At 31.6% G+C, this 26,277-nt stretch overlaps 2 protein-coding genes across 3 annotated transcripts; one reads left to right on the forward strand and one right to left on the reverse strand.

The window, feature by feature from the left end:
• Window positions 1-2,421: 2,421 nt before the first annotated feature.
• Window positions 2,422-4,951, forward strand: LOC100875723 (zinc finger HIT domain-containing protein 3). The gene is made up of 2 exons (XM_003706215.3): window positions 2,422-2,614; window positions 2,972-4,951. The coding sequence occupies exons 1-2, from the start codon at window positions 2,544-2,546 to the stop codon at window positions 3,297-3,299; spliced, it is 399 nt and encodes a 132-aa protein (XP_003706263.2). The 5' UTR covers window positions 2,422-2,543; the 3' UTR covers window positions 3,300-4,951.
• Window positions 3,466-15,019, reverse strand: LOC100875838 (beta-glucuronidase). Of its 2 annotated transcripts, XM_003706216.3 has the most exons (11): window positions 14,766-15,019; window positions 9,295-9,483; window positions 8,169-8,267; window positions 7,834-8,010; window positions 7,438-7,670; window positions 6,278-6,557; window positions 5,921-6,195; window positions 4,517-4,778; window positions 4,098-4,286; window positions 3,885-4,023; window positions 3,466-3,825 (listed from the first exon to the last, which is right to left on the reverse strand). In XM_003706216.3, exons 2-11 carry the CDS (start codon window positions 9,466-9,468, stop codon window positions 3,644-3,646), a joined length of 2,010 nt encoding a protein of 669 aa, XP_003706264.2. In that variant the 5' UTR covers window positions 9,469-9,483; window positions 14,766-15,019; the 3' UTR covers window positions 3,466-3,643. The 2 variants fall into 2 exon arrangements, with proteins under 2 accessions (XP_003706264.2, XP_012147583.2); XM_012292193.2 differs by lacking the exons at window positions 9,295-9,483; window positions 14,766-15,019 and having other exon boundaries at window positions 7,834-8,028; window positions 8,169-8,269.
• Window positions 15,020-26,277: the final 11,258 nt, after the last annotated feature.

A 26,277-nucleotide genomic window follows, 5' to 3' on the forward strand; every position in this document is an offset into this window, starting at 1 on the left:
CTCCCAAATTCCCAAGTCCTCAAATTTCCAAGCTCCCAAATTCCCAAGTGCCCAAATTCCCAAGCTCCCAAATTCCCAAGTTCCCAACTTCCCAAGCTCCCAAATTCCCAAGTCCTCAAATTCACAAGCTCCCAAACCCCCAAGTCCCCAAATTCCCAAGCTCCCAAATTCCCAAGTCCCCAAATTCCCCAGTCCCCAAATTCCTAAAGCCCCAAAATTCCTACATACCCAAATTCGTAAAGCCCTAAATTTCTAAATCCCCAAATTCCTAAATCTCTAAATTCCCAAATTCTCAAATTCCCAAATTCCCAAGTCCCCAAATTCTCAAGTCCCAAACTTCCCAACACCCATCTCCCAAATTCCCAAATGCACTCTACAACCTAACACCGTATATCCCAATCCAGTGATACTCATCCTCGTCCGCCATCGACAGTTATCTAACGCATAAAATTCCTGTTAAGTCAAACTAACGGCAACCAAAGTTTCAACGGTTGCGATGATCGCACGTCATAAGAATAGCAACAGTGCTGAATATTCGCGAACCGATCCGAAAGTAGAGTTGTGTACGGGACTCGTTATCGGTTCGATTGTGTCCGGTTGTCCGACACTCGTATCAAGATGTGTCAACGTCACGGCCAGTGATGGTATTCCGGTCGGTGTTGGTAGCACTGCTAGGTCGGTTAACCTGGCCCAGAAACTAAGCCGGAACTGCTCGAGGAATCAATGACCTTGGCACGAGTAATGCCAGGACATGCGATCGTTCGCAAGGAAGAAAGTTCCATTCGCATCTGTTGCGCTATGAAGCGGAATCAAAAATTCCACGCTCGCAACTAGTCCTCTGCGTCCCCCTCCGACGCAATAAGGATAACAGGGGTGAATTATGGGAACCAGGACAGTGATTTTAAATGAGTATTTTGTACATTAGATGGCTGTTGTCTTTGAAATTTTAATTGCGAATTTACTGGGGGAATTTGAGGTAAAATTTTCAGAGAAAGCATTGTGAGGCTGGTAAAACTGTTGTAGCTTAACATTATAAAATTTTAAGGGTGTTTGTATGTAAGTGTTTTTTTTTATAGGAATGTTTAAATTTTAATATATTTTTTAGTTAATTATTATAAGTATTATATATGTTATAAATTATTAAAATTTTGTTGGGTCACATAATAAGTTATAAACATTTCCTTGGTTTGTATAATGAATTACAAAAATTTTTATAGGATGTATAATAAATCATGTACTCTCCATTAGGTTATATAATAAATTATAAACATTTCTGAAGTTTGCATAATGAATTATAAAAATTTTTTTAAGATGTTGTATCTTGAACATTTCTTCTGCTTATGTAATAAATTATAAACATTTGAGGTCTTGGGGGTTCTTCAGTGATTGTATTATAAAGAGAATTGTACACATTGTAGGTAATGAAATGAAATAATTAACATAATTAGTACTGCAAGATGTAAAAGTAGTATTCAAGCAAAATTCATTCACATACCATTACAGGTTAAAATACAAAACGTAAATTGGAGCATTAAAATGTACATCAAGAAAAATAAAATTTATGTAAATGTAATATGTATGTATTTTTCTTAAAATATTATAATGTAAAAGTATAAAGAAATAATTTATAAATAAAGATATGATAATTTATAAAATTTTACAATGATACATGAATCATTAAATAATAAATTAAATTGTTTTTAATTTTGTCAAGAATGGGTTTTTTTAAACATTATGTGTAATTAACTAAATATATTAAATAATTATTTAATAAATTCATTTTATTTATTTATTGATGAATGGTTTAATTTTGAAGCCCTTCAAAGTAAAGTGATCCCATGATTTTATGAAAAATATATATTATGTTTACAAAAATTTTATTTGTACAATATACAAATATTGATTTTAATATCATAAAAGATAAGGCATACTACTGCGAGTCGCGATAAGAATATCTGCACTGATAGTATTTTAAAATATTCTAGGAATAGAAATAATAATTTTATCTACTCTTGCACAAATTTTTGCAAATATATTTTTGATTAGGTATATAGTTTTTTATTTTTTTAATGGTAAATAATACTATACAATGTTCTACATTTAAACTAATTCAAACGATTTACGATTATGTAACAATATAAAATAAAATAAATTTTGTTTAAGAATTGTACAACTTTGTAAATCTTCAGTAACATAAAATTTTGTTTTCAAAAATTTTGTCAAAAACGCATTATAATTAACACTAAACATATAAGTTATGTTTACAATATAAGTTATTATAGATTAATTTTATTATTTATTATAATATTAGTGAATGAGCTGCATTCAATTTAAGTTTAAATATTAAATTTAAAATCGAATAATTTTATAATAATTTTGTATTTAAAATTTGTGTACATTTTTGCCAAGAGATGGCACCACTATACCACTCACGTGTTATTATTATTATACATCACAGTTGTGCATGCTACATGAAAAGTACCGCTAAAAACTAACTGCAAAATCAATTAAGTTATAGTGAAATTGTAATTAAAAAAGTCATAATGAGTAAAATTTGTTGTATATGTTCAAAAACTGATTGTTCGTACAAATGTCCCACGTGCAAAGTGCCCTAGTAAGTACATTATAGGTTATATTCATTATTGTGACATTGCCGCCAGCGAATTTTCACATAGGAGCACTTTTATAAAACTCTATTGAAAACATTGAAATAACCACTTTATATTTTTATGTATTTTAATAGTAATGAAATATATCATATCAGTCACAAAATTAAAGTATTAACTCGGTTATTATAGTGAACATCTAAAATTAAGTTCATGTTCACATTATAAGATAATTGTCTTAACAACCCTAACATTATTCAATACATTTTTAGTTTTTTTATGCTTCTGAGAATTAAAACCTATCTTAATCTTGCTTCCCAAACTTATTTAACGCATAAGATTTATAAATACTTTTTGTTTGTTAGTTGTTCTGTAGGTTGCTACAAGGGGCACAAAGAAAGTAATTGTCAACCAGAGGAACCTAAGCAACACAATGGTAATGAAGATGAAATCACATACGACTTTCCTACAGAAGATACTGTTCCCATTGAGAAACTAGAACAATTGCGTTACAGTGAAGAATTGAAAAATTGTTTAAGGAATCCTCATGTACGTGATATCATGCGTGCAATTTTGACAGACAAGAATCCAACAAAGGTCATTGCTTTGGCAATGACTGAACCAATATTTGTGGAAATGGCAGATGCATGTTTAAAAGTTGTAGAACCTCCAGTTGACGATCAACCATGTTGATGTACATAGAACTATGTAATGGTGGACCAAAGTTAGATCATTGTTATATACTGTGATGTTATTGATGGTATGCTGTTAAAAAAGTATGAGCCATAAATCATGTTTTATAGTATTATATTTTAATATCAATTTAGGAAATTATAGGGAGGTATTAAATGAACATTCATTTTTGATAATCTTTTTTATCAAACATTTATTAAAAAATCGAATTCAGTTTTGTGATTATTAAACCTGAAAGTACATAGAAGTACACTGTTGGTAATTTGACATTTGAACACATACATGTGCAGACAGGTAATGAACACTTTCTTTTGGAAATTTGTTTACAAAAAATTGCAAGGTAATTAAAGCATTGAGTCTTTTGAGTGACAAAATGAAATGGAATTTTCGAGATCTGTTGGCATTTCTGTTCCATCTAGCTCCTTCTGAAGGGAATGGTACCTTTTCCTAACGAGAAATGCTGCCATTTTGGGTTGTCTTTCCCTTGTGAATATACCCTTCTTGTTTCCACCCACTCTTATGAATGCTATTAAACATGCATAATGTAGTTCTTATTGCTATTTTTATTGCCCTTTTTTTACTTACTTTGAGCTGTTCTGAAATCTGCAAAATTCCAAATGAATTCTCCAATGAAGAAACCTTCGTTTCTTAATTGGTCAAATGCTTCAAAATGCCTGGAGAAAACTTCTACCTGATATTCTTCACTCCACACATACTCTGGCAACTAAGTTATTACGAACTTATATTTAAGAAAGTTTCTGATTATAGTTAAAGCGTTGTAATTATGAAATAACTTACTTCATGTAATCCAGGCATAGTGTCGGCTCCATACTCGGACATAAGTACAGGCTTATTATATTTTTTGTGCCATGCTTCAGCTTCTCCTATAACTCGGTTCGTTATGGTGTCGAGTCTGCCTGGGTTATTGTACCAAGCATTATACCGATTAAAGCTAATTACATCAAGGTACTCGCCGGCTTTATCCTCCTACAAACAAATTGTACTGTATTGTAACATGTGTACAACTTGTAGTTGTAATACATTAATTGTATGGGGTGCTTCACGCAATATTAATTTCCATAAATTTATTTTTCATCTATTATGTATTGCATTTATTTTGCATCTTATATCTAATTATAGATAAAGGTTAGAGTGAATTGTAAACAATTTCGTGAAGCACTCTGTATTGTGACAATGTAAAATTAAATAAAAGTAACCTGAACAGCTCGTGCCATAGCAATGGTAACCGGCCTGGTAGGGTCCAGTGCCTTAGTGTGATGAGCCACCTGCTTGAAGTATTCTCCAGCTTCTGGTAGCTGCGTCCTGGGCTCGTTTGCGATTGACCACATAATCACCGAAGGACGATTCTTGTCTCTCCTTATAAGCTCAGATAACGAGTCCTTGTGACGCGAAAGGAGAATCGGCGTGAAGTTCTCAGTGTCCACGGACGGGCACTCGTCAATAATGAGGAAGCCTAACCTTTGAAGAAACGGACAAAGTAACTCTTTTTACTAAACGATGCTCCTTATCGAATGTACTGGGTGTTCAGAACCATTCAATCTTTGTATATAGGACGCATTATAAAGTTGTGTAAATACAACATAAAAATAAAAAGGCCTTTGTGAACAGATAGGAAGGTCACCCATTTCTGAGATGTGAACATTTTTGTATGTTAACATCATACTGACTTCTATCATCACATGTTTACCTAAGTGGTTATAAACTGCCTTTTGTATGACCTCATTCAATTTACATACTTTATGACAGAAGATTTCATCGGCAATCAGTCATCAACCGGTGATTATGGATCTATTTAGATTATGCAGTTACTGTGCTACAAATGAGTGTTACTTTAATGAAGAAATGACAGATATGTGTTTTATGTATGGTCATGCTAATGGAGTGCTTTAGCTGCACGTCGTTACATGGAAAATTTTCATAATCGGAGAGTTCCCACTCATACTGTTTCAAAATCTTCATGAATGTATGAATGACGTTCATTTAAAACTCTGGCAGACCTAGATCTGAATGTTTGGAGAATCGCATTTTAAGAATCGTAGAAAATCCTGGAGGAATATACGATCTCAGGCACTGCCCTCATTCGGAGAACATGAGTAGTTACTCTACCCATACCTAATCTAAGAAGTAGAAATACTCACTTCACTATACTATCAAGCAAGAATACAATTTTCAAAGTGGCCACTCATAAAATGTACTTCGAATTCGAATTCCGTCTTCGACGTTACCGACCGAGTACACTGCGCTTGATAGAAAGATTACCGACGTGCCGCATGCTCTTTACTGATGCAATTTATCCCATGTTCCACATAAATATTGAATGATTCTTTTGAACATTCTGTTTAAATTCGGACGGTCTGATTGCGTTAACAGGGATCTAATTGAATTTACTGTGAATTTAATAACAGTGTGTTGTGCCACTTGAAGTGACCAAAACCATCTTACGACCATACGATGTGGATGTGGAAAGGAAAATCTAACGCGCTCAGAACTGTTAACACCTGAAGTATTGCATTTAATCTTGGAAGTGTTATACCTAACACTGCAAGTGCTATTCTCAAAGTCTTGTAAATGTAACTGATGGATTGTTAAGAGGTCTTTACCGGTCAGCCACGTCAATGACTTCCTCGCTGTAAGGATAATGGCTGGTCCTGTAAGCATTTGCGCCGACCCACTGCAGCAACTCATGGTCCCTGGCAACAGTAACCAAGTCCAGACCGCGTCCCCGTATGATCGAGTCCTCGTGCCTACCGAATCCTCTCATATACAGAGGTTTATTGTTAAGTAACACGGTAGTGTTTGTCCAGGTCAAAGTCCTGATACCAATGGGTAGCCTGTAGATGTCTACCCCGCTGTCGTTCAGCACTGTCAATGTGACCTATTAAAATTACATTATGTGAAACAAATCCGTAAGGAGAATTTGTGACACTTGTTCAGTGTATTTGCATGTTCGACTGTACCTCTAAGGTGTACAGGTATCCAGGATCAGTGGACATACCCCTGGGCCACCACAGTTTAGCGTTCGGCACCTTCAGCGTGCCGGAAAACCCATAAATCGGTTCGTTCACCGCTAAAATCCCTTCAGCATCGAGCAAGCTCACTCTGCAGATAGGAATTTCGTGTTCGTGCAAGCCGGCCGCTTCAACTGCGTATTTTACGATACCAACATCACCGATCAGTCCCGTCGTTACTGTTATGTCTTCGATGTAGATCCGCGGTTTCGTGTGCAACAGAACGGGCCTGCAATTAAACGATCGGTATCTAGTGTCCCGGAAAGTGGACGGACTTTCATTTCAGGATGGGCAAATTGTTATGCACTGTAGCGCGACTTTGTTTGTCGCGTATCAGCGCTGATCTCATCGTTGCGGATCTTTTTATCGTTCAACGACATGGATTTTTCGAAAGTTGCACAGATGGGTCAGCGAGTTCATTATGCGCTGTATGTTCTGTTTGGTTATCATGTTAATTACCGAGCCGTTGGTGATTCACTTCAGAAATTTAACTTAACTAGTGGAACGGCTCGTGCATATGCACGAGGTAAATAAAATAATCTTGCTGAATTTGACCAAGACTATGTTAAAGAATTTCATTGTATATACACGATGATCATTAATTTTATTCTGTTATTAATGCACAAATTTTATTAACCTTGACGGTGACCTTAATAAAATTAAAATCTTGTTGAATTTGACCAAGACTTCGTATGTTCAAAAATTTCATTGTATATACACTGTGACCATTAATTTTATTCTGTTATTATTAATACACAAATTTTGTTAACCTTGACGGTGACCTTGAATACTGGATCTATGCGCAGTCGATAACAGAAAGCGTCAAATATGCGCAGTGAAGTTTTGTTCAATAAACATATTAGAATAAAGTGAAATAACTTCACTGCGCATAGTTATTGCCTGTCATTAATAACTACGCATATGTTTTATAGTCAAAGCCATTTCAACTTAGAGACTACTTTGTTAGAAGAAGGGTGAATAACTAATAATGTATAACAAAATGTGTAATTAATGTTTAATAAAAGAATGTGTAAACAATGTCTAACAAAAGAATAAGTAACTAATAATGTATAACAAGACAATAAATAAATTTTGTAAGTAAAACTCACCTGTGTATGCCAGCATAATTGAAGAAATCGAAAGTGTAAGTCTGCATGTGTACCGACCCATTATCGACAGCAGTTTCAACAATTTTACCCTGTGGGACGCTCGTTTGTAGCAAAGTGTTGTCCACCGCGACAGTTATGCGATTTTTACCGCCATAAACCAAGTATGAGGACACCTCAGCTTCGAATGGAAGGTGGCCCATTTCGTGGTTGGTTACCAATCCCCCGTTTATCCACTGAAATAAAAAGCACGTAAATCTGGTAATTTTTAAGTATAGTGGAGGGCCAATGATCATAACAGTCGAGACCCATATAAAATCAATCAACAATAGTGGATACTAAGTTCTGTGAAAGTATTAGAAGTTTAGATAATAATTTTAATGAAGGAAAAAAGCTCACCACTTGCGCTAGGTAATTGACAGAGCCAAACCTAACAAAGACCCTTTGATCCCGCCAAGAAGAGGGCACGAAAAACGTTCGCTGGTACCAAACAGCCCCAACGTGGTCCCTGAGCTCCCTCGAGGTTGTTATATCATTGTACGACGAAGGCACTGGCATTTTTATCACTTTTCCTACCTACATGAAGCGGTACATCTACATAAATGAATCCTGGTTGATAATCTGTGACTTGCAAGCTTACTATCAAGTGCAAAGATATGTGGCTTTTACTGATTTTTATTTAAAATCATCAAATATTTCGAGTGTGTAAGTTATTTTAAGTTCTATTAGAATACCTTTGATAATTCGTCGGAGAACCATGCTTCTTTGTAACCTCTCAATGTATCGTCCGATGGTGAAATTATGAAGTCCCACATGCCATCGAGGGATTTCACCTACAAAGATTGATTTAGTGAAGAGTTCTATTGGAATTATGTTGGACTGTTGTATAGTAGATACTTGTTATATTGCCACTTTCACAAGGATTTTTATGTGTATCAATGGTGTCCTTTTTTATTATGCACATGAGGATTTATAGTGTTTATAGCAACACCTTAACCAGTTAACTGTGGCGATCTTTTTGCAAAGCGCGCACCAGTGTATGTCGCGATTATCAAGCGATGACGAGTTAGCTCTCAAGAATTTATGAATCCGTATCAAATCACTTTTATTTATTTACACTTTTACACTTTTTATTTGTTTATTTTATTTCGTGTTGACCTCTAAACATTTTAAACATATTACAATTTACGAATATAATATAGTTTTCGTCAAAATTACAATTTAAATATCAAATTGTAACAAAATTTTACGCATGACGGATATAGTCGTCATGACACAAAATTATGCCATATCTCCATGACGGATATAGTCGTCAAACACACTTAATTGGTTAAGTCTTATATGTTAATTTTCAAATTATGGAAGTTAGAAAGTTGGATAGTTATAAATTTACAAAGTCAATCATTTCACAAAGTCAAAATTGCAAAGTTAAAAAGTGACAAAGTAAAAAAATTTCAAATCTATAATGTTACAATGTTAAGAAACTACATATTCACAAAATAATAAAGTTATAAGTTACACAGTCACCAAGTTTCACAACCATAACCTCACATAGTTACTAAGTCCCAAAGTTCCAAATTTTCTGACATATTTTTCTCAAAAACTGCTACAAAATTAAAGAATACAATTTCTTCCTCAATATATCAATATATCCTTCAATATATCATCATTATATATACATCATATATGTATTATTAATTACAAAGAATTTCCTGTCTCTAAAATCGTATTTGTGGCAATATAACGAGGGTCTACTGTACTCAAAGAAATAATAGGGACACTCCTGATCAGTACCTACTTCCAGTTCGAAATAAAAATCATTCTATGAACAGTAAAATGTAAAAGTGGAGAAAGGATTACCTCTCGCGATTCGCTTTCTCGCGGATAAAGCATGCCAGGAAGTGGCGATGGTGGAGGAAGATCCTCTTCGTGAGGTAAAGGCGAATATTCAATCGGAGTTTCAGAGTATGTGATTTCAGGACCCGATTCTCCCGCCATCACGGCGCCGATTAGGAGGAAACTTAAACGCCACATTTTCCTGCGTTTTTCCTAGAAAAACAAAAATTCACGTTCCAGAAATTTGTTGAACTCTTTGTACAAATGAAAAGAAATGTTAGATTATAAATTTTAGAAATTTTAGCAAGGTCAGAGATGTTTTACGTTTTGAAAATATATAATATATTTATAAGGTTCGTTACTTAACAAAATTCATACAATGTTTATTACTTTAACAAAATTTTTACTTCTCTATTGTTAGTAAGAATTTAATATTTAGTTGTAGGAAGATTGTTTTCCATTTTAAATTGAGCTTCTGTCGATACTCCATTTTGTGACGCTGACGATTGCAATAATTATGTTTTGTATTACTCTGGAGTATGACCTTGTTTATCTACAAAGTGACTATGCAATGTAATATTGTTTACCTATATAATTATTCTGTAATGTAACATTATTTATAAATTATATTTTTTTGTATTTCATCAAATGTGGATTTCAGTGTCATAAGTAACATTGCTTATCTAGATAATTATTCTGGAATGTAACATTGTTTATCTATATAATTATTCTGAAATATAACATTGTATATCTATATAATTGTTATGCAATATAACATTGTTTGTCTACATAATTATTCTGCAATGTAACATTATTTGTCAAAATAATTATTCTCAAATCTAACATTATTTATCTAAATAATTATTTTGAAATGTAACATTACTTATGTAAATAATTATTCTCTAATATAACATTATTGTACATTTAAATAAATATTCCGCAATATAACATTGTTTATCTATACAATAATTCAGTAATATAACACGATTTATTCATAAATTATATTTCTTCCAATATTTAAACAAGGGTGGAACACAATATAACGAGCAAATTATTCAAGCCTATTTTATTGCATCAACAGAAATCGAATTCTCCTGAAATAATCGGTGAAATCAGAGACATAATGACTGCGACCTGGGATATAATTTCAGACATTTTGATTAGAGATTCTTGTGACCATTCATCCGACGAGATTGCTTGTACGTTACCCGGATAATCAACATTCTTTAGAAACATCAAAGTCAAATGCTACGTAATCGTTTCTGTAACTGATAATGTGATATCTAATGTACGCGGTTGGAATTTGTAAACAGCTAGGAAAACAATATACAGTAGACGCCATTTTGAATATGTATTAGAAGTCGATTATTCTTAACTGTAGTTATGTTATCGTAGTTATGGTAGTGGATCATGGCTAATGTGTTTATAAATTGTAGTTCATAGGGATTTTTAAATGTTTATATGTATTTTTATATGTATTTATAAGTGTTTATAAGTGTTTGTAAGTGTTTGTAAGTGTTCATAGGTGTTGATAAGTGTTTATAAGTGTTTGTAAGTGTTTATAGGCGTTGATAAGTGTTTATAAGTGTTCATATGTATTTATAGGTGTTTACAAGTGTTCATAAGTGTTTATAAGTGTTTATGAGTGTTTATAAGTGTTTATAAGTGTTTATAAGTGTTTATGAGTATTTATTAGTGTTTATAAGTCTTTACAAGTATTTGTAAGTGTTTATAAGTGTTTATAAGTGTTTACAAGTATTTGTAAGTGTTTATGAGTGTTTATAAGTGTTTACAAGTATTTGTAAGTGTTTATAAGTGTTTATAAGTGTTTATAAGTGTTTACAAACATTTACAAGTATATAAATTGTAACACTTATTCCAACCATCAATTGTCTCAATTCAATTATCTTTACTTAATCCACACACTGAATGTATTTAAACAACGAAAAAATGCAACATTAAACCTATTTATTTTTATTCATAACAAAAGTTTTGTCCATATTTCCTCATCAATGTTTTCATACCCCTACTTCGAAAACACCCTGTATATTATTAGGACTTCATCAGCGATTAACATTAAAACTTCTTATCAAGAATAAAAATTCTTATCTTTTCAAGTAACATATGAACAAATTTTGTTCCACATGACCTAATTTTTTATTTATATTCACCCCCTTTTGTACCATTTCAGAAACACCTGTGTTATCAGTTTTAATCGAAGACTGCAATCAAGGATTAATGTTCACTGTTTAATTAAAACTTCTTATCAAGAATAAAAATTCTTGACTCTTAGTTACAAACGAAAAAATTTCATTTAACATTTCTTACTTGTTCTTTCATTACATTCACCCTCTTTTTGACCTCAGTTTAAAAACCTTGTACCACTATAAAACCTTGTATTGATTTTACTCAAATTCTTTAATTAAAAATTATTTTTAATTGAAGCTTCAGGTCAAGAATAAAAATTCTTCATTTTTAAAATTCTACATGAACAAATTTTGTTCAACATTTTTTACTCATTTTTATATTTACTTTCACCCTCTTTCTGACCTCGCTTTAAAAACATCTTGTACCAATTGTAATCAACAATTATTTTTAATTGAAGCTTCAGGTCAAGAATAAAAATTCTTCATTTTTAAAATTCTACATAAACAAATTTTGTTCAACATTTTTTACTTATTTTTATATTAAGTTTCACCCCCTTTTCATCCTAGAATTTAGAATACGGTTTCTGTAGAGTATAAGTGTATTATATTTCTGAAAATTTGAGAACACAGAATGACAATGGTTTGTCGAGTTAATGCAAACAGAGGTACACCTCGTGTGTGTCCCATAGGGTGTCGTTCATAGCAATATCGGCTTCCTGGCACGGTGCCCTCCTACGAGAGCAGACTTCCCTTCCCAAAGCATCAAATCGTTTCCTCGTACACAGTGTCGTCGTTGTCCCTAATTCTTCGAATAGATACTGAGAGAATGTAACAATTGATGCCGTCGTAGTGATGGGAACGACATACTCGCGAATTGTGTCGAACCATAAGAGAACTACAGATCCCCTAATCGGAACCCTTAAATAACCTTCTTCTAACCTTCAGTAATTTACAGCATTTTCGTTAATAAGGATCAGTTGTAAAATTGTCTGAAGTTAAAAAAAAATGAATATAAGAATAACATACCAACACATACAATCGTTATTTATTTTAGGAAAATATATAATATATGCTCTATTTAATAAGAATGTATTTATTTTAAAAAAACACAACAACAAAAATAGAAAACCTGAGTATATTTTGACAGATAGTTTTAATATTTATTAATAATAAAGAAATAACAATTTTACCAAAATTCATCAAGGTTCAAGAATTAGAAAATTTTTATTTTAATAATGAAGTTTAGTGTTTGTGTAAATTTGAATATTGTTAGAATGTAAGGTTATTTACAGTTTGAATTTCGCGCTATTTTGTCGAAAATGGCGGGACCAATGTAAAACGATACCGTTATTTCGTGACTCTGATTAGGTATGGAAACACGTGTCATGAGAATATTATTTGAAACAGGTTTGATGCGTATCGTATTTCGTAAATTTCTATTACTTAAAAATTTAGAAATTCCAATGTCCTGAATTTTCAAACTTATAAAATCCCAAAATCTAAAAATTACAGTCTCAAAGTTCAAAAATTAAAAAATTTCAGTCTAAAAATTAGAAAATTTCAGTGTAGAATTTCCAAAATTCTAATCCCAAAAATTACAAAGCCTCAAAGTTTAAAAATTAAAAAATTTCAAAATTTCAAAGTCTAAACTTTCCAAAATTCCAATCCCAAAAATTACAAAGCCTCAAAGTTTAAAAATTAAAAAAATTTCAGTCTAAAAATTACAAAATCTCAAAGTCTATAATTTTCAAAATTCCAAAATCCTAAAAATGATAATCTCCCAAAGTGAAAAACTTCAGAAAGTTTAAAGTCCTCAATACTTTAAGATAAATTGAAATAAACACTTGAAACTTGTTACACTTCAAAATATAACAATTCCAAAATCAGAAAATATCATAATTGACTTTCTCTTTTATGTAAGATTTACAAAGATATTTATCTGTTGTATCTCATGCAAATAGTGATGAATCACATCCAAATGTTTGCGCGATTTACTATCTAATCACGATTGGTATACTTATTGTGCTTATAGCGTTCGAGGAAAACGGTCGTAACCACACTTTTATGAAAGTTACAGTGTTTGTATAATTCTAAATTATCACTGCTCATCGATCGTCGCAAATGTATACTTAACCCACTTCTTTCCAACATTACTCATATGCAATCTTTAATCGTAAGAAAATATTTTTATGTCTCCATGTTTTTCTTGAAATTACGAAGAAACTAAACTAAAATTTACAAATTGATCAATTATCGTTTTAAAATTTATTATCGAACATTCTATTTTGTTCTTTTTTTCTTAAATATAATTTTCTATAGAATAACAAAGTTGTTAATAAATTTTCGTTCAAAAATTGATTACTATTCTTCAATATAATTTTGTGAAAAATAATAAAATTGTTAATGAATCATTACTTAAAAATTAATGATCATTCTATGTCCTTTTTTGATATAATTTTGTATGAAATAATAAAATTGTTAATAAATTATTGTTTCAAAATTGATTTTCATACATTTTCTACAATTTTTAATGTCATTTTGTGTAGAAATAAATTTTCCATTCTTTTTCAATATAATTTTGTGTAGAATAATAAAGTTGTAAATAAATTGATTATTATAAATTTTGAATCCTTCTTTATCACACATGACAAGTAATATGTGACTTTTAAACCTTCAAAATTTCTACACTTGCAAGTTTGCCAATTTAAAAATTAAAAAATCTCTAATTTTGTAAACAATTCAGATCAAAACTAAAAAATAATTAACCATCCATACAAAAAAAATATAATATTACATTTAACACTCACAGTACATTCAACATCTGTATTTTTTCAATAAACACAACCCACATTAAAAAAATGTAGCTTCACCCAAATTTAAACGCAGTTCAAAGAAACAAAGTTTACAAACAATTCAAAAAACATTAAACATCGACCAAAATTCCAAAAGTTTTCGAACAACATCAGCGCAAAACCACCACTCTAATCGATTCCAATATCCAACTAAACTCCATTAATTTTCCAGACTTATCCAGCTTTCGTTAATAAGAAAAAAGATGTATGCCAAGGTCTCTATTCAACCACTCAAAGCAATCATCAATCAGCGTAGCTCACCAAATCGTTCCCCACAAAAATACCTGCGACTAAAATACTGTCGTACAAAAACTGCGGACTCAATCCTATTAATTTCTCGTTCTTCAAAATCCGAACACGTGTTGACGCCGCGATTCTCTCTTTCCTCGAAAACAAGCGCGCAAAACACTCTAGTCTGGAGGTCGAAAAGATTTTGGCAAGGACAACGTATCCTTGCGAGTTGCGTAACGATTCGAATCGCAGAAGATTCACTCACCTCTGAGCCTCAAATTGGTCGAATTAATCGATACAGTTGTCGCATCACAGTCGACCGGTAAATCGACGGATTACGTTGCTGATAGAGTTCAAGGCTCGGGAAGAGGAAGAGTTACGGCGGTTTACAACGTTTCCGGTCGCGGTCAACGCAACATCGTTGGAACTTGGCACGTTCTCTCCTGTCGAGATCTTACACGCCACTAGAACAGAGAATCGGTTCTACCTATCTCATCGGACTGCACTGCGCCTCGACCGACTGGCCTGCTCTTATATACCGGGTGACCCCGTTGGATCGACAGATATCGCTAACAGAGTGGATCCGATAGACACGCACGGCGGCCGCTCTATTGTGACGGAGGAGAGATAGGGTTTTTGAGGTTATGGAGAGGATGAGGGATTGGGAGATGTTTGTATTTTTGGGTGAGATTGGGATTTGGGAACTTGGGAAATTGAGGAATTGGGAATTTGGGGAGTGGGAATTTAGGGAGTGGGAATTTAGGGAGTGGGAATTTAGGAAATTAGAATTTAGGGAATGGATAATTTTGGAAATTAAGAATAGCAGAAATTAATAATTTGACGAATTGGGAATTTAAGGATTGGAGATTTGGGGAGTGGGAATTTAGGAATTGGGAATTTAGGAAATTAGGAATATGAGAAATTGATAATTTGAGGAATTGGGAATCAGGGGAACTGAGAATTTGGAGAATTGGAAATTGGGAATTGGCCATTGGGTAATTGGAAAATGAGCAATTAGCAATATAGAGAATTAGGAATTTGGGGAATTGGGGAATTGGGGAATTGGAAAATTAGGAATTGACAGTTTAGGGAATTAGGAATTAGGCGGTTTGGGTATTAAGAGAACTGGGAATTTTGGAATATAGAACTCCTTGAATTTGGGAATTTGGAATTTAGGAATGGAGAATTTAGGAATTGATAATTTAGGAATTGGGAATTTAGGAAATTAGGAATATGAAAAATTGATAATTTGAGGAATTGGGAATTAGGGGAACTGAGAATTTGGAGAATTGGGAATTGGGAATTGGCCATTGGGTAATTGGAAAATGAGCAATTAGCAATTTAGAGAATAAGGAATTTGGGGAATTGGGGAATTGAAAAAATTAGGAATTGACAGTTTAGGGAATTAGGAGTTAGGCGGTTTGGGAATTAAGAGAACTGGGAATTTTGGAATATGGAACTCCTTGAATTTGGGAATTTGGAATTTAGGAATTGGGAATTTAGGAAATGAGAATTTAGGAAATAGGAATTTTGGAATTGGGAATTAAGGAATTAGGAATTTAGGAATCGAGAATTTAGGAGTTGAGAATTTAAGAAATGGGAATTTAGGGAACTAGAAATCTGAGAATATTGGGATTTGGGAATTTGGGAATTTAAGAATTTGATAACTTGCCAGTTTAACAACTTAACAAACTTAATAATTTGACAATTTGTTAGTTTGACAATTTGGCAATTTAATAGTTTGACAATTTAACAATGTTATAATTTGACAATTTCACAATTGGATAGTTTTACAGTTTGACAACTTGACAGTTTCACAACTTGACAGTTTGACAACTTGACAGTTTGACAACTTGACAGTTTGACAACTTGACAGTTTGACAACTTGACAGTTTGACAACTTGACAGTTTGACAACTTGACAGTTTGACAACTTGACAGTTTGACGAGTTAATAACTTGCCAGTTTGACAATTTGACAACTTTATAACTTGACAACTTTATAGCTTGACAACTCGACAACTTTATAACTTGACAACTTGACATATTTATAACTTAACAACTTAACAACTTAACAACTTGACAATTTGACAGTTTGACAGTTTGTCAGTTTGATAGTTTGACAGTTTAACAGCTTAACTACTTGGGAACTAAAAAACTTGAAAATTGAAGACTTGAAAATTTGAAGACTTGGAAACTTGAAGACTTGAAAACTTGAAGACTTGGAAACTTAGAAATTTGAAAACTTGAAGACTTGAAAACTTGAAGACCTGGAAATTTGGAAATTTGAAAACTTGAAGACTTGGAAACTTGAAAACTTGAAGACCTGGAAACTTGGAAACTTGAAAACTTGAAGACTTAAAGACTTGAAAACTTGAAAACTTGGAGACTTGAAAACTTGGAAACTTGAAAACTTGAAAACTTGAAAACTTGAAAACTTGAGAACTTGAAGACTTGAAAACTTGAAAACTTGAGTCTAATATTTACTAAAATTTCCAAAGTACTGTCAATAAGTATTGATTGTTCACCATTCCCATCCACACCGTATCCCTTTTCAAGCTCGCAATACTTTAAGGCTTCACTTAAACATTGGCACATACCACTCTTACATTCCCATTAATAATCGCTGATATTCCAGTACAAGAAAAACCAATTTTCATGTAAATTCATTCCCAGTATTTCCTTTACATGTTTCCTTTTACAATAAGTCCACATTTATCAACAGGTTATTAGAAGACCTCTAAGCCTTCAACGTAACAACACTATCATTCTGATTTTTCTGTTAGGTATTACTAAAAACATGTTAAAAACACATTAAACGAAATCTTTTCGTGACTAAATAAAGCACAAAAGTGAGACACATCACAGCTTTGTGTTCATTACTTATCTGTTTGACATACTTTGTCATGCATATAATCAGTTAAAAATTGAAGTACAGTGAATATACAGGGTGTCCCAAACTTAAAATATTCTGTTTGTAAAAAATAAAAGGAGAATGGATGAGTCAACACAAGATTTCATTTTATTATACAGGAGGAAGATTTCATTTTATTATACTGGTAGAAGATTTCATTTTATTACAGAAATGGGAGATCACTATGGACTGCTTTATGGATAAGCAGATCACATACAGGGTGTATAGTTTTGTAAAACTTTAGTTATACAAGTTATACTTTAGTTATACTTTACTAGGCATATTTTTATTTATATTTAACTATACTTGTATTTATTTATGAAGAAAAATAAGAAAGTATGAGTATACATAAGCTTTCGAATTATTAATACTAGAACAACCATTCAGTCAAAAGGACTGGTTTCAAGTTTGATATTTTATATTACAAAACTTTGTCGTCGTTTTGTATATACTCCTTATAATTTCCTAATAAATTGTCTAAAACTGTTTTTACAACATTATTTCTTTACTTTTGCATATGTGTATGTTGGCAAAGTTTAATAGTAAAAAACTGGACACCCTGTATGTACTTTAAGTCACAATATAAATTTTAAGTTACTTCATTTTTGTTCAAGAGTGACGAATAACTTTTGTTTCAAGACTAATATGGTTTTTATAAATTTGTTATGAAGTGTCTAAAACCTTATTTTAATATAACATCTGATGTTTGTCTATGTATATGTTGGCAAAGTTTAATAGCAAAAAACTGGACACCCTGTATGTACTTTAAGACACAACATCAATTTTAAATTACTTCGTCTTTGTTCAAAAGTAACTTTCTTTCACTAACATGGATTTTACTACATTTCACTATGAAACTTTTCTCATCATTATTACAAATTACTAACAAAGTGTTTAAAACATCAAACTTATTTTAATAAAAGTTTAAGAAAGTTTAATAGTAAAAAACTGGGACATCCTGTATATATTCATACAAGATCACACGTGCCATCATTTTCACACAAAATCTGAAAATGACAAATTTTCAGACAAAATCTGAATATAAATTCTAGACTCCTAATCAACAAACTAAACTTACGAAACTACGTATACTGAAAAAAATAATTGTAACGATATCATCGTGTGTCGGGTCACAAAACATAGCAAATCTGAAACAAGCGAAGAGGTTATCAGTTACGCTGTTCTTCCGCAATGATTATGTTTTCCTCGCTCGCAAGTAGATGCGGAAAAAGGCGGCCATTTTGTGGCCCGATAACGCTCAGGTGAAACTCATTCGACACCGTATTAAAGAAACAATGGGAATGCATGCTTGATCGGTGATTCGATCCAACTTTTCTTTTTGTCATTGAGGCACTTTAGATACAGTGGTAATTTAACGGCTTGGTATTTGTTGCAAAATTTTCATTTAGGAAGGATTTTTAAACTTTTATACAAGGTTTGACGTTTCCAAATTTGCTGGTTTAAAAGTTAAAAAGGTCTGATTGTGAGTTGTAAATTACAAGATTTTGAAACTTCGTATTTATAGGCCTTACAAGGCTTGACATTTCTAAATTTACAGTGAAATATGGTTTGAAAATTAAAAAATCCAAGAGTACAATGTTTTAATGATTGAGGGTTTTAAAGTTCAGAAATGTTTAATATACTAGGTCTCAAAGTTTTAAAATTCCAGAGTGCGAATGAAATTAAACAATTCGAAAGCCTTTTGCATTTTGAAAATTGTAAGTCCCAAAGTTTTATCATTTCAAAATTTCGAAATCTTAAAATTTAAGTACATCCCAAAACTCAGGGTGCCAAAATCACAAAATTCCAACGTGCCTATATTCAAAAACCCTAAAGTTCCAAATTTGAAAAACTTCAAAATTCCAATATCTCAAAACTCAGAATACTAAAACCCCAAAATTCAAAAAACTCAACGTTTCAACATTCATAAACCATAAAGTCCCAAATTTTAAAAGCTTCAAAATTGCAATTTTCCCAAAACCCAAAGTTCCAGAATGCCAAATTCCCAAAATTCCAACGTGTTAACATTCAAAAACCCTAAAGTCTCAAATTTCAAAAATTCTAATATTCCAAAACCCAAAGTGCCAAAATCCCAAAATCCCAAATTCTAAAATTCCAAAATCTCAAAATACCAAATTCCCAAAATTCCAACGTTTCAATATTTAAAAACCCTAAAGTCCCAAATTTTAAAAGCTTCAAAATTGCAATTTTCCCAAAACCCAAAGTTCCAGAATCCCAAATTCCCAAAATCCCAAAATTCCAATATCCGAAAACCCAAAGTGCCAAAATTTCAAAATCTCAAAATCCCAAATTCAAAAATTCCAAAATTTCAAAATCACAAATTCCCAAAATTCAAAAATTCCAACATTTCAATATTCAAAAGTCCTAAAGTCCCAAATTTCAAAAATTCCAAATTTCCAATATCTCAAAATCTAAAATGCCAAAATCCCAAAATTCCAACGTTTCAACATTCAAAAGCCCTAAAGTCCCAAAGTTCAAAAGCTTCAAAATTCCAATATCCCAAAACCCAAATTGCCAAAATTCCAAAATTCCAAAATCCCTAAACCTTAAACTCCTAAATTTAAAAAATTAAAAAAGTCCCAAACCTCAAACTCCTAAATTTAAAAAATTAAAAGAGTCCCAAACCTCAATAGTCCTAAAATTAGCAAAAACTCAAAACTACATAAAACTTTAAAGTCCCAAAGATTAGTCTCTAACTCTAATTTTAAAAGAGTCTTCCATCATAAACCACAAACAGACAATTCTCTGCATACATTAAAGAAACCTTAACTCCGCAAGCATTCTTTAAGAACGCGTTTTAAATGGCTGCTGAGCGTGGAACGCAGTGTTTCAGTCACCTCAATTAATTTTAATTACCTACTCGAGATTCGTGTGGCACCGATGTGCACCTTTGTTTCGACAAAATGGAAATGAAACAGCTAGGGTGAGCCTAGTCGTAGATTAGCTGACTTTATCTAAATCTTAAATTAGTATTCCGTGCAAATAGGGTTTAGTTCGTTGACATTCGTAAGCATGGGTGTAGCTGGAGGGAGACAGGGAGGGGCTCTTGGTCCCCTGGAGAATAAAAATTCACCTTTCTATCGACTTGCAGACTAATTGTAAGAAGAAAAGAAATTAAGTTTGAAATTATAATAGTGGTCAATTAGTATTTATAGTAAGTGTAGTTTATTTTTATGGTGATTATAGTATGATTGTTGATATTTATAGTAAGTATGATGGCAGTAAATTAGAGTTATTTATTGCAAGTATAGGTAATATTTATAGTAAGTGTATTATAGCAAGCATAGTTAATATTCATAGTAAGTATAATTATTACTTATAGCAAGTATATTAATACTAATATCTATAGTAAGTATGTCAGTAAACATAATTATTGTGTGTATTAACTATACTTAACATTGATAGTAAGAAGAAAAGAAATTAAATTGCAACTGATACTAGTGATCAATTAATATTTCCTGTGAGTATAGTTGATACTTATGACAAGTATAGTATAAGCATAATTGACATTTATAGTAAGTATGATGGCAGTAAATATAATTATTTACAGCAAGTATAATTAATATTTGTAGTAAGTATATTATAGCGAGTATAGTTAATATTTATAGTAAGTATATTAGTAAGTATAACTATTACTTATAGCAAGTATATTAATACTAATATTTATAGTAAGTATGTCAGTGAATATAATTATTGTTTGTTGTAACTATACTTAACATTGATAGTAAGAAAAAGAGAAATTAAATTGCAACTGATAGTAGTGATCAATTAGTATTTACTGTGAGTATAGTTGATATTTATGACAAATATAATATAACCACAATTTTCATTTATACAAAATGAATTTATAATAATTTACAATAATGGTAATAAATGCATATACTTATTATTTGTAGTAGGTATAATTAATGTTCATACTAAGAATGTTATTTATAATATTAAGTTGAAATTGAATACCGTGTTCGCCCTCTCTGATAATATTGATTATGTACTTAACTCTCTTCTTTTACCAGGTCTCATGCTGCATTATCTTGATAACACTATTTGCATGATTCCTCACTTAAACACTGGTATATACTTAAACACTTTATCTGCTCGTATTAAAGCCATCATTATCGTTGCTTTAGTTAGCGGCGTATCTGCTTTGTCATACTTAAATTCTCGTCATAACATATTTACACACAAAAAATAACATACTTACAAAAAATAATTATTTTCATATTATTTTTACAATTACATTATTTCTTTAATTTTGATAGTTATTTATTATGAAAAATAGAAAATAAAGCTTCATAGAAATTCTTGATAGAAATATGTTTTCTATTAATTATACAAAAAATTGTACATGGAATTGTAAGTTAAATACGCAATGTAATCTAATCATTTTTATCATATTTTGAGGAAGAAATTTATTTGTCTTTTATTTGTTTATTTTTTTACTTTTCTAGATAAGTATTTTACAGTAAGTAGATTCACCTTGATAACAATTTTATTTTTCGGAAATGTAGGAGCAAAATAAAAATAAAGGCTTTGTTTCAATATAATGTTTATTTGCAAATAAACTTCTTTTACAAAATAATTATTATATTAAGCTGCATGTAATAAGTAGATGCGATTGTACAAACAATAATAGTGTACCTAAGTTACTACACATCATAAATAATAATATTGTATTGAATTAGTAAAATTAATAAAAATGATGGATTCAATTTCAATAGATTTCTGTATTACCGACATCTGATAAGATAGATGTCTACACAAACTTTATATTTACTATATTCTAATTGAAAAGTAATATTGCAAAATTGTATTTTTTACAATGCAACATTTACTATTATTTATAATTATTCTGTGAAACATTGATTAAATCTTAAGCGAAGGTCCTGACTATTATTTTATTATTATGATTAGAAATGAGAAAGTATATAAATACAAATATTCTAAAGAAGGTGCTTTCGTATTATTAAAATCCATAATTACAACACTAAATCCTATAACTCTATATATTAAATTTTCTATACTTCTTTATGTATCTGTATAAATATGTATAGCTGTTTCTGGAGATTCTAAGTAAGCTTTAATAAAACAAAGAAAAACAAATTTAATTTTTAATCAGCCAAATTTCACAAATTAGATTCTTCTATCCTTAAGAGAGTAATTTTAGAATGGCCCGCCATTTTGATCAAGACCGGATGTGAATTTAGGCGGTAAAGTTCAGTTCTATCAAAATCTGATTTGAAGATTTGCAATATCTAAGGTCACTATTAAACTGTTCTTCTAATTGAATAACTTCTCTGTGTTTTTCTTTCGGTTTTAGTCTAGTGATTCTAGTAATTAATGGGTTCATCTGCCATCTTTTCGAAATTAAATTCATCTATTATCAAGAACGTAGTTGAAACCATTATCCGATAGATGGCACTGATCTAGTTTTCATTATAGCGATTTACTACGATCTATTCATCTTTTTTCATTCAATTCTTTAAATAAATTATTATAATCCACAGTAAATTTTTTAGTAGATTTTATAAAATTTCTCTGAGTTCCCTTTCACAGAAAAAGAATATTTTTATTTTTAATTAGAAACAAAATGGAAATTTTTGAAAACAAATTAACTGAGTAACAAAAACTGTATAGAAATAATTCTGAAATTTATTAATTTCCAAAATTGAAAAGTAGAATATTTGGAAATACAAATATATTTTACAAAACATTTTTTACTACAACAAATCTTTTAGTTCCCTAGAAATTTAAGGATTTACTAATTTATAAATTTAAGAAATTCTAAAATATGAAAATTACAACCCCCAAAAACTTAGCAATCTAAAAACTTTTTAATTATAAAAATCTGAAAACTTGCATACAGAAATTTATAAACTTGAAAAGTTAAAAATTCAAAAACTCTGAAAACTGAAACACTTAAAAATTACTAACTGTACCTATTTATGTTCAAAGGATTCTGCATTTCACTCGAATGATCAGTTCTAATTGCAAGATCTCAGTGACACAAACGTTAATAGATCAATAAAGTATTTCGAAGGAAACTCAAAGAAGAACCGCGAGATCGTTCGGATTATTTCGAGTTAGACAGTAATTGGACAGCAATCCCACTTAATTTACGAGGACAGAGGGATTCGGTTAATTGGCAAAAAGGCGATTGACCCGCTGCAGACAGAGGCACAGAGGTCACCATCCTTCGAAACAATCAGTGGCTTCCGGCGTACTGCGTCTGCTTATGAATCATTTTGATACTTCTGTATCACTGTTTTTATTTGTCCCTTTATACAGATAGCACGCCAGTTTTTATGCAAGTTGTAACGCGCCTATTTTTTTTTGCTATAACCTTTTAGTCATCAAGATTTCAATTTTTATTACTTGTGTATGCTATACTGCTATTTATGTCTTCATTCTTTTCTCAGAGGGAAAGGATTTTTAGTACTTTGTTATGTGTAACATAACCTGAAAGTCTAAATTAAATTGATTCGATCTTTTGAGAGAATTAGACTTGTAGTAAAATTTCTATTATTAGAAATAACTAAATTACTAGATTATCTTGTATAACCTTAACCTAACGTAGTTTAAAATAATGAACCACATTTGTAACCAAATTTCTATTAGTAGTTTGTTATGAAGAGCTTGATCCAACCTTGTCAAACCTAACCTAACTAGTCAGCCATTTAAAATGGCGGACACATATACCGACAGATGATATTAAGTACAGTAGTGTTTAAAAGAATTAAATGAATGTTTTATACAACATTTTTATCACATTTTATAGTTGCATAAACAATTATGAGTTAGATCTGTCCAAAAGTTCAGTGAAGGACAGTTGAAAACCCTATATCAACCACTCGCTCATGCTTATGTCTGTACAGGGTAAACCGTGCTAGATACGACTTTTTGTCAGAGGAACAAACTTTCTTAGAATGGGCCAAAACTTCTAAAAAAATTGTCAAAAGTACCCAAATGTGGCTAATAGAGGCCTGAGAGTGAGTAGACCCCAGTGGACGAAAGAGAGTCAAGATACTACGAAACCCATCCCTATCACTCACAGGCCAAACCGTGCGAGATACGACTTTTTGTCAGAGGAACAAATTTTCTCAGAATGGGCCAAAACCCCTAGAGAAATTGTCTAAAGCGCCAGAAGGTGACTAACGTGGGGTCTGGAGGAGTGGGCAGGCCCAACGAGTTCAAATACTACAATACCCCTGCCCTACCACTCACAGGCCAAACCGAGCGAGATACAACTTTTTGTCATAGAAGCAAAGTTTCTTAAAATGGGCCAAAACCCTTAGAAAAATTCTCAAAAGTGCCTAAAGATTGCTAATATAGAAATGAGAGGGTGAGGGAGAGCGAAAGGGAGTTGTCACAAATATAACTGTACGCAAGTTACATATAAATTGTATTTAATGAACATTATTGGATATAAGTGATCTTCGAACGTCCATAAATCTAGGGTTAATCACACAATATACTGATATCCACGACAAAAATGGAACATCCTGTACAATTTTACGCAGCTCGTTGAACGAAGGACAGTTTTGTAATTGTCGCACAGTGGCACGATGATCCAGGAACGTGGTTCCGGCGTCGTATTTCCGGTAGAACACCCACCCATCTTAGGCAGGATGAATACATCGCGTATCTCTTTGCCTAACGCACTTTTATCTCGCGGGAAATGGCTGGTCGTTGGCCCACGTTACTCGTCTCAGATATTGATATTGATTCAACTGTCCCTTGCTTGTTGTGTCGACCGTTCATAGAACCCTCATTTATTTGCCGTTTCATTTTTCTTCCTCGATTGTGTTTTTCTTTGTGCGTAGTTTACTGCTGTATTGTTATTGTTAAGTACGGCAGGATGGTAGGGTTATTGTTGAGTACGGCAGGAAAAACAAAATGGCGCACTTCTTCATGGGGTGACGCTTTAGATCGTGCTTGGTTTTTCATCTTTTTATGAATGATTGAAGTATAGTTAGGTCTTTAAGCAACTTTGTAATAGATTATTCGCTTTTATGCAGATATTAGGCAGATCATTTATTAGTTTTGAAATATTGGCTAGAATTTTTGCAGGTTCATGATTTAAACGGATTTTTAGGTGTTTGTAGTAGGTGGTTAATTATCTGTAGGGTACTTATTTGGAATCTTTGCAAGTTTGAGAAATATTAAATTATTACTGACTTGTATAGTACATGATTGATCATCTTTACGTTATTTACATAGATTTTTCACAACTTTATGATTTCTTAAGTAGACTATTAATTATTTAAATGATAGATAATTAATTACCCCAAAGTTACTTATTTGGAATTTCTGCTGGCTCATGATTTCCTAAGTAGTTCATTAAAACTTTATGTAGTACATCATAAATTATCTTTAAAATATGCATCTGACTTTCTGCAAGTTTATGCTTTCTCAAGTAAATTATTAATTATTTGTATAACAAATGATCAATTATCTTTACAATACTATTCAAATTATTCTGCAAGTATGACATTTGAATTTATGACTGTTTTGTGTAGTAGATAATTAATTATCTTTAGTATGCTTCTCCAGATTCTTTGCAAGTTTATGATTTTTTAATTGTGTTGCAAGTTTATAACTTTTCTTTTATTATAGATGATGAATTTTTAAAACGCTCACCACTTTATTTTTAATTCAAAAATAAAAATACATCAATAATTTAATATTAATTAAATCATAAACAGCTACAAATAATAATTTCACCAAAATACATCAATATTTTGAAAGAGAAAAAAAAAGGGAAAGTTTTACATCATAAACCTCTGCATAGTCATCATTGACCTTAATTCATCTTTCATCTCTCAGTTTGGAAATCGCACATATGTA

The sequence above is a fragment of the Megachile rotundata genome, chromosome 16, assembly GCF_050947335.1.
Source record: "Megachile rotundata isolate GNS110a chromosome 16, iyMegRotu1, whole genome shotgun sequence".
Classification (NCBI taxonomy): domain Eukaryota; kingdom Metazoa; phylum Arthropoda; class Insecta; order Hymenoptera; family Megachilidae; genus Megachile; species Megachile rotundata.